This window comes from Haplochromis burtoni, unplaced genomic scaffold, assembly GCF_018398535.1.
Source record: "Haplochromis burtoni strain Fernald_Lab_line unplaced genomic scaffold, NCSU_Asbu1 Contig_420, whole genome shotgun sequence".
In the NCBI taxonomy this organism is placed as follows: domain Eukaryota; kingdom Metazoa; phylum Chordata; class Actinopteri; order Cichliformes; family Cichlidae; genus Haplochromis; species Haplochromis burtoni.
The window spans coordinates 388,064-397,604 of record NW_024582781.1 but is presented as its reverse complement, the minus strand read 5'-3'; the positions used below and the strand labels follow the sequence as shown (position 1 = coordinate 397,604).

Genomic DNA, 9,541 nt, shown 5'->3' with positions numbered 1-9,541 from the left:
TGCCTGTGACCATACCCAGCCCTTTCGCAAGCTGCCAACACTCCTACAAGTTGTTCTAGGTATGCTAACATGGGAAGATTAACTTTCATGTCTCTCACTTGACAGATGATAAACTTCTTCGGTAAGCCGATCACATGCGATACAGACAGAATTGAACAATCATTACCATCAACAATAAGATGTTGGCACAACACAAAAAAACCCCAAAACAAAACAAGCACCTCCAAATCTAATTTTGACTTGTCATAGATGCCAGTCACAACCAGAATGACCAACATGCGGTAATGACCAAAGACTGTACAACAAGCCATAAACTGTATGCTATATAGTTACAGGTACAGAAACACTGATTGATTGATTGACTGAGTGATAAAGATGAACTTTTTCCTAAATTTTTATACTCTTTAGTCCAAGTTGACGTTCCTAGAACAGTTTAGAGACAACGTGAACTTAAATTTTACAGTGCTGTGAAAAAAAGAGTATTTGCTCTCTTCCTGATTTCTTTAGTTGCCGCTGGGGTTTTTGTTCTTTGCATTTTTGTCACACTTGCATGTTTCAGTTCATCAAACAAATTTTAATATTAGACAGAGAAAAGCTGAGTAAATTAAATTTCAATTATTTAAATGATGATTTCATTTATTAGGATTAAAAAAAGCTATTCAAGCTTACTTGGTACCATGTGAAAAAATAATTGCGTCCTAAACCTAAAAACTGGTTGTGCTGCCCTCTGCAGCAAGAACTGCACTCACACATTTGCACTAACTGGCAATGAGTCTTTCACATTGCTGTGGAGGAATTCAAACTTGCTTTTCTTTGCAGAATTGTTTGAATTCAGCAAAAGTGAATGGTTTTTTGAGCATTTAAGCTCATACCAAAGCACCGCAATCACTCCTCAGCACCTCGGCGACTCCAAAAACATCATTTGGGGATTTTTATTTAGCCATTCAGAGTTTTTACTGATGTGTTTTGGATCTTTGTCCTGCAGTATAACCCGAGTGAGCCTCAGGCCACAAACGGATGGCCAGATATTTAGGATTTTTGGAGAAGTCGTCAAGGTCCTGAAGCAGCAAAAAGGCCCAAACCATCACTCTACCAGTACCATGTTTGTCAGTTAGTATGATGTTCTTTCTATAACATGCTGTGTTATTTTTATGTAATAGGACTCAAACCTCCAACAATTTCAACTTTGGTCTTGTCAGCCCACAGAGTATTTCACCAAAAATCACCAATCATGTGGTTCACCAAGATGTTTATTGGCAAATTCCAAGGTCTTTTTGGTTAGTGATGATTTTCTCTTTGGAACTATCTCACAGATGCCATCTTTGCATTACTGTCTTTCTTATTGTTGACAATAGAGACCTGGATACCTTTTTTCCCTTAATAACTGAAATCATAATTTCTAAACTTTATTGTTTATTTACTGATGTCTGAAAAATGTAAAGAAGACAAATGTTCACAGCACTGTACCATCTATCTGTCTTTTTCTGTGTCAAATACGTGACTCATTCTGTCTTTGAAAGTGCGTTTATCATGAATAAAGCAAACTTCAATTCTTGACCGCATATTTCCACATGTTAACTGATGTCTCTTTTCAGACACTCTTTGATGATGTCATTTGACCATGTGTCTGCGGTCCTGTTTCCTCCTGTGCAGGCTCTGCTCTCTCCTCCCCTGTCTGCTCCTCAGACTCAGCAGGATGCTCAGCCTGAGTGTCACGACAGTCTGGATTGTTCCGGAGGTCTGTTGAATGAGGTTGTTCATCAAGTACACCAGCAGGGGCAGTGTTAGCATCACGCGTCTCTACATGTGAGCAAGTTTGGAGTGGCAGGGACTCCGAGAAATGGCGAGGAGTGCTGTGCTGCTCTGTTTGGCAGTGGAGTTCTGTGTTTAGTTCTAATGCAGACTCTACTGTGGGGAGCGTGGGTGTGCTGCTGACATTTTCACTGTGGAAAGCAGGCGTGTCGCTCACAGAGCTGTTTCTTTGATAGTGCTGCATGGGTGGAGTGGTGTGGAAGAGGTTACTGAGGTTCATGAGTGTGCTGTTAGAGTAACTCATCACAGAAGGAAGTGGAACAGAGTAGGGTGCAGGATTTGTTCCATGTAGTGAACAATCCCACTCTTCCTCCTCATCGTCTTCTTCTCCTTCTTCTTCTTCCTCCTCCTCCTCTTCTTCCTCATCATCTTCCTCATCCTCCTCATCTTCTTCTCCCTCCTCAGGGTCAATTGTTTCCAAGCTGTGTGTGCTGCAGTCCGACAGCCCACTGCAAACACTGCTGCCATCTTCATCATAAGCTTCATCTTCTTCTTCCTCGTCGTCATCTTCTTCCTCTTCTCCCTCCTCCGCCTCTTCTTCCTCTTCTTCCTCTTCTTCCTCATCCAGATGTGACTCAGTGTCACCTGTGTTCTGAAGCTGCATGATGTGAATGTGCTGCGTGCTGCTCATCAGTGGAAACTGCAGGTTTGGCTGCTGCTGCTGCTGCTGGACCAAGGTGGAGTCTCCGTGGTAACTGTTGCCATTGGTTACAAGCTGCTCTGGCTGCTGATAGTGCTCCTCGCGGCTCTTCTCCAGCTCCAGCTTCATGATAGTGTGCAGGAAGTGGGTGCGCACCCGGACCGGGTTGAACTCCAGGCGTCCCGTGGTGTTGCTGCAGCCTTCCTTGGTGCAGCCACAAGGGAAGGACATGCGATCCACCTACAGACAGAGTGATACACAATGCAGAACACAAGCAAATTAAAGTGAGCTGCCAATCAAAGCTGATCATGCATGAAGAGAAACAGCAGATTCTACTCAGAGTGTTATTAATATCATTAAACAAGAGCGTGCAGCCAAACTTTGTGAAGCCAGAACACTTTAATCACTCAAGATTTACTTTTATGTGTCTGGAAAAAAAAGACTATCATGCCTAAAGCTCCAGATCTTTTTGTATGAATTCAGTAATGCATAACACAAAATAACATTCCTGATGTTCTAAGAATCAGAAGGACGGGGCTTTAAAATGTCCATCTGAGCATGCACAGACTGTACATAAAAGATGGACACGTGACAGCTCTCTGCCACTGGTCCCAGTTTTGTAGCCTAAAGCATTTTGATCAGCATCATCTCAGTTTTTTATTATGTGATGTCACAAATGTGGGGTGGATGTGACAGTGAAACGGTGGACAATGCACAATCATACTTTAGCGATGCATAGAGTTAGCCGTTGCTAAAGCATAACTTTATTTTTCTTCAGGACACAAATAAAAACATCATGTAGGAAATAAATATCTAGTTCTATTCAGTAAGACTTGAAATCAGCAACTTGCAACCACAAACTCATCAGAAGAGTGTTCACTGAAAACATGAACCAAGGGAACAAGGGACTTCTTACACTTTGACTTCTACACAACTAGCTGAAAGTGATCTGAAAGAATGTGTCATCCAGGGGAGGACTTTGTTTTGAAGTTGTTTTGCTTTGCATGTTTGCTGTGTTTTACTGTGTTTCTATGTGGAGTGTTTTATTCTTATGGTTTTATTGCATGTTTTTATTGTATATATTAACTTGTCCCGGTGAGACTCCGCCCACTTCTAATCACTAATTGGATGCATCTGGGAGGGCACAGAGGTGAATAAGAGGGCCTGGCAGACCACAGAGAGGAGGCATGAGAGACAGAGCAGGAGAGATGGCGGAGTAGATGGTGGCAGGCGGCGTTGGTGCAGGTTGGTGTGGGTTGGTGTGCAGTACGTGGCAAGGGCATACGATGGCTAGTGCGTGAGAGGCAGAGGGAGCTGTGCTGCTGTTGGAATAGCTGGATGCCAGAGGACGCTATGGTGGGGAATTAGTTGGCAGCGAGACAGCGTCCTACCTCCCACGGCGAGACCACAGTGCTGGCGTGACACAGAAAAGCGGCGGGCCGAGTTAGGAGCTATGCCCATTTCCGGTGTAAGTCCCACGACATATCGTGCTGCAGTAACCCGGCTCACTAGAAAGAACGGTGACTGTCGCTGCTCCTCTCTTCTAGTATTCTGGAGTGGAGAGACAGACGGGACGGCTGGTGACGCCGCCGGGCTTTTCCTTGCCCCGCTCCGATTTCCTGGATTTTAACGTTGTGGCTGACGACACCGGACTTTTAATGCTTATGTTTTATTAGTTTTTATTGTGTGTTCTCCCTGGCCACGGTTGTTTTAATTCATTTTAAAATTTTAACTGTTTTTGTAAAATTAATTATATTTTAGTGATACAGTTTTTATATAGTTCTATTCCCTTGGCTGCTCCACTGCTCCGTCCGTTTTTTGGAGGGTTTCCCTCCTTAGAATAACAACTGTTAATCCACCATTACAAATGCAGGTATAAATGGCAATGAAATGGCACCAGAGACCGTTTTTCAAATAATTCTTAAAAATAACTGCTTAAATAAGTAACTTGTGAAATTTGAAAATGGTTACAGACTTGTTCTAGAGTCTGTACCCTGCCTCTCACGGTTTTTGGGATAGACACCAGGACTCTAAACTGGAAAACTGATGGATGGGTGGAAACTTGTATGCAAACTTATGCAATGAAAATAGCCAAATTTAACATTTTACTGCACAGACAGACATTGACAACATTTTAGTATTATAGCTGGGCCTCACCACAGTTCCATTTACCTGGCACTTAATGCCGGCCAGGCTGCAAGCACAGGTCTCAGGATCACATATTCCCTGGCAGCGACACCCACACTCCTCCCGGGACATGCGCAGGGCACGCAATTCATGCTTCTCTTCCACATCAATGCGACGGACACCAGAGGCACGGAGAAGAGTACGGCGCCTTCTAGTAGTCAGAGGCTGGAGGAAAAAGTAATCGTCCACCTCTGTGTTGTCCACATCCAGGTCATCTTCAGAAATGTCATCGATTGTGAGTGTATCTGCTTCCAAAGATGACACAGTACCATTCTTGGTCAGCTGGAGGATAGGAAAACAAATAGAAACAAACAAATTAAGACTGAACCATGGATATTAGCCCACACAGAAATTATAACCCCTGGGATAAATAAAGATTCATCGACTCCTTGTACTGACTTTGAGTTTGATGGCATTAAGTTTCTCCTCTTTCAGATGGTCCCTCAACATCTTCCGGTGGCTCCGTTTCTGTTCCATGGCAAACTCCCTGAGAGTGAATTGCCTCACCCCACTGTGATGTGGTGACATCCCCAGGGTGCTGCCTCCCTGTGTGGGTACACTGGTAAAACCCTGCCGCCGGTTGAAATAGTAGACTGTGACGCTTTCAAAGTGCACATTATGACCTCGTAGTCGCTTTGACTGCTGCTGGATGGAGGCTAAGATTAAAACCGAGAGGGTTGACAGTTACTAAATCAAAAAACAAACCAAAAAACTCCAAAAGATTTGTTGATAGAGGCGCTACTAAATGCTAGTTAAAGCATAACTTTTGCCAACAAGTTTCCATGACTAAAGCTTTAAACAGAGTTTAAATATCTTATTATGTGACTGTAGGCTTTAAACAAGGGCATATTAAAGTGTAATGTAACAGTATAACAAATACAGAAAAAGCCATACTGACCAGGCTATACACACTAATTGCCTTTATTCCCCTTTGTTTCTTTTTCTATTTTTGTAACATTAAGTAAGACAACCTTGATGTAGCAACAAAACTACTTATACTTTTGTGGTTATATGCTGGAGTGAACATAAGAAAAAGTGGTCCCAAACTTGATCCTTGCGGGACTCCACACCAGATGAAAGTATATGACTCCCAGTTTAAACATAAAATGGTAAAGAGGACACAAACCAGTTGAGATAAAACATTGTTTTCTTTACTCATAAATCAAATTGTCACCACATATATTAGGTTTAAAGTAGAGGATTAAAGGAGTCAGCAAATTGCAGATCACAACAGCAATTTCACTTTGTTAAATGAACACAAAACAGAAGTTATGTGGTAGTGATGTCTTACCATCCAGCAAGCTGGAGGGGACAGAATGGTTGAGGCTGTCACTGCTGTTACCACTGTCACTGCAGGATACCTCATCATCATCGGACCCTTGCACTGACAAATAAGGGGCGGGGTCATCATCAAGCTTCCTCTTCAGGATCCCACTCATCCTGTGGTTCCTCCAACTGGTTAGACCTGAGCAAAGCACATTTAAATTTATAGAAGACATCAATTTAATTTGTACTGGACATGGAAATTATTTGTATTTTCAAACACACAAGCAAACTTGTTTTCATGGAGTCCTTTCATTAAAAAACTGCAAACTATAACTTCTGTAAAACCTAAGTTGCTATTAGTATTTCGACAGGACTGGTGGACTGTTACAAAAAACCTGTGAATTTTCCTTCTCCAGTGAGTAACTAATAAATATATTGTCAAGTATGGAGGGTTTTTTATTTCTTTGAGAGCTCATTTGTGCTATAACTTTGAACGTTTCATAATGTCATAATCTGTTTGTTCACAGTGCAGTTCTACATGTCAAATGTGACTCATTTATTGTGATAAAAAAAACAATTTCTTCTCATATTTGCTTTTTAATAAAATTTATTTATTTTCTTCTTGTAAAGCCAGGGCACAAAATTAGTCGACTTCATGTATCTTCATCATTGAACGATTATGACATCTAGACTGATCAAATTTACCTCGCTCTCTACCTACAGTTTTTTCAAATACAGTTACTATGAACAGTTGGCTAGTAACTGGTCATCTCTTTCTTATGTTTACTTTATTTATTTATAATTGCTTCTTTGTAAACAGACAAAATGTGTTTTCTGCCATCGGGATCCCCTGTGCAATATGTATGAAATACTAAGTATTCTGTGGAGTTTAAATTTTGTTACTTAAACTTGAAACTACAAAATTAAAATCCTCTCATAGAAAAACTTACATTTATTCAGCTTGTTTTTAAGGCAGTCAGCTTGGATGTTTCTTTTTAGTAATGTCAACTAATTAGAATTTACAGCTCACTGTAAAGAGATGATCTGTGATCTATGTTACTAAATTTTACCATTTTGGATGGCTTGGATTAACTGAGCCACAACTGTCACGCATTTAGTGATGAAGGCTAATGGGACTAAAGGCAGCAGTGAGAGAGCATAATGATACTTCAGTATTTCAGTACAAGTGGATTATCGTTGCTCCAAAAAAACTCAACAAAGCTTTGATGAGTTATGTTTACAAGCATGCTAGGTTTTCTTGACAAGCGGAGGTCATCATACAGAACAGGTCCATCACCATGTTCATAATAATGCTGGAAAATTGGAGCCACTTAGCCGTTTTTTTTTTTTGTTGTTGTTTGTTTTGTTTTGTTTTAACAAGTTGAATCCTTTCTTTCCAATGGCCATGTTCAAACCAGGTCAGGTAGCACCATTCATTCATGTTTGACTTATTTTGGACAAAAGAATACTTTCCTCAACAAACCAAGAAGACGAGAACTTCTTGTCCAGTGAGATATTAGGCAGCATGGTAGTGCATTAGTTATGCGTTGCATAAATAGTGCCTTGCTCTATTTGGCTGTAGGTGTGGGCATGCATTACATTATATACATTAAAAGTACTGCATGAATATGAGTTAAAAAGGTAAATGCACATTGAAGTATAAAACCAGAAAAGGGTGATATAAATCCCCGTCTTTTCCATTCATTGACAGTGACAGATGTCTTGGATCTGTGTTATCTTTGACACTATGAAATGGACACAGTACTGCTTAATTATAAAGAACATAATACAAAATGTTGTACTGAACATGTAAATAAACAAAGCAAGGAACAACGATTTTAGATTTCACCAATGTAAAACCTACATTTTAAACCTGCTAAGCTGGGGTCATTAAATATTTTTTTTCAAGAAATCCAGTCTAGTTATTTGGCTGCCTTACGCAGAAACTGTCTCCCCACCACTGGGTGTTTTCCAGTGACCTTGCCAAATTCTGTGATACCTCAAAAATGGGGAGAATTTTTCACAGATGATGTGTTGAGCTCATTAAAATTTTAATGAACTGATATTTCTTTTCATACTGGTTGATTCTATCGGAAATTGAAAGTACACCAACTCTTGAGGGAGATAAGAGGTTATTTTACACACTATGAGTTCTCCCCCACATACTGGAAGCACAGCTAATCAGGAGAGGGGTGTCTTTTGACAGTTGATGGTTACATTTGAAATTCATAAAGATTGTTGAGCTGACTGCTTGGACTGATGCTGGATTCCATCATATACGACATAGCTTAATGCTAGGCCAAGCTTTCCCTTGCTGACAGGCATTGTCTCCCTTCCCTTACAACCTGCTGCTATTCAGTTTTTGTTTTCTGTGACTTCTCCTGTACTCCCTCATTCCCCACCATTCTCTTCCCTCTTAGTATCATAAAATGTTCCAATTTCCATCTCCAGGCTCCCACGTATGCTTCTGTCCTCTTACTTTCAGAAAGAACAATGAAATCAAAGATTTGTAATAGAAGACACCGTGACATGTTTCTGTATATTTGATGCCACAGAAGGTTTTTCTTTCACCTTAACATCTGTCGTTGAGATCTGACAGAGTATACACACACACACACACACACATCTAAAAGCCTGCTCAAACATCTGCATGTAAGCGCATCCTCCCACTCTCCATACATGTCCACATTCCAGTCCCTGGCATGGGAATTCTTATTGACAAATGTAAATCAGCATTATCCTGTAATGTGAAAGCTCACAGAGCCCGTGTTGTTTGATACTATAAAGGCTTTTTGTGAGTCTCTATGACTGTCACTGACCTGTTTCCTTAGCTTGCCTTTGGTTTCCAGGAAGTCCTATTTGACTCTCTCCTCTGCATCACACAGTATTCACCAGCAGCAGCCAAACATCCCCATGTGTCGTGATGATGCAGTGAGCGTTGCCATGATGCCAGCTCTCTCTCTTTCTTTTTTTAAAGCAGCTTCTGGCACTATTGTGCAGCACTGAGCACCTCTGTTTCTATCGCTATCTTATGCCTTCTTTCTTTCCGCATTCATTCTATATGCTCATACTCTGAGGTCCCTCACTGCCTGATTCTCTTCTGCTTCTGCTCACCCCTTTCCTCTCTCTCCCTCCCTTTCACCCTCTCTCTCTTTCTTTCTCTCTCCTCACAAATACTTGTTAGCTTGGTGCTGCTGCCGGCTGGAAGCACTGGAGCTTGACTGAGGTGAAGCAAGCCCTATGAGATCACAGAGAGAAAGGAGGAGTAGTAGATGTGGTGGTGGGTGTGATGGAGTGGGGGTTGAACATGGAGGTTGTGCTATGTGAACTACCTCCTATTTCCATTCTTCAGCAGAATTTTTGAAGTAAAAGTATATGCATTAAATTTTGCTGCTACTGCACAAGGTGATATCAGGTTGGCTAACTACTATCTGAAATTTATACATTTGCTGGAGTAGTTAGAATGAAAATGCGATGTGCGTTTTGCTTTGTGTCATTTCTTGTTTTTGTTTCTAAAGCCCATTTGACTTACAATATGATAACGAGATCTGAGGATTTAAGAGGAAAAACAAGATTTTTGAAAGAGATGTTGATTTCAATTCAATTCAATTCAATTCAATTCAATTCAATTCAATT

General features: G+C 40.9%; 1 protein-coding gene across 2 annotated transcripts; it reads right to left on the bottom strand.

The window, feature by feature from the left end:
- Positions 1 to 570: 570 nt before the first annotated feature.
- LOC102290569 (cysteine/serine-rich nuclear protein 3) lies at positions 571 to 9,144 on the bottom strand. 2 transcript variants are annotated; one of them, XM_005944626.3, is made up of 5 exons: positions 8,725 to 9,144; positions 5,931 to 6,104; positions 5,039 to 5,295; positions 4,610 to 4,921; positions 571 to 2,692 (listed from the first exon to the last, which is right to left on the bottom strand). In XM_005944626.3, exons 2-5 carry the CDS (start codon positions 6,076 to 6,078, stop codon positions 1,592 to 1,594), a joined length of 1,818 nt encoding a protein of 605 aa, XP_005944688.1. In that variant the 5' UTR covers positions 6,079 to 6,104; positions 8,725 to 9,144; the 3' UTR covers positions 571 to 1,591. The 2 variants fall into 2 exon arrangements, with proteins under 2 accessions (XP_005944688.1, XP_005944689.1); XM_005944627.3 differs by having other exon boundaries at positions 4,625 to 4,921.
- Between the last annotated feature and the right edge of the window lie 397 nt (positions 9,145 to 9,541).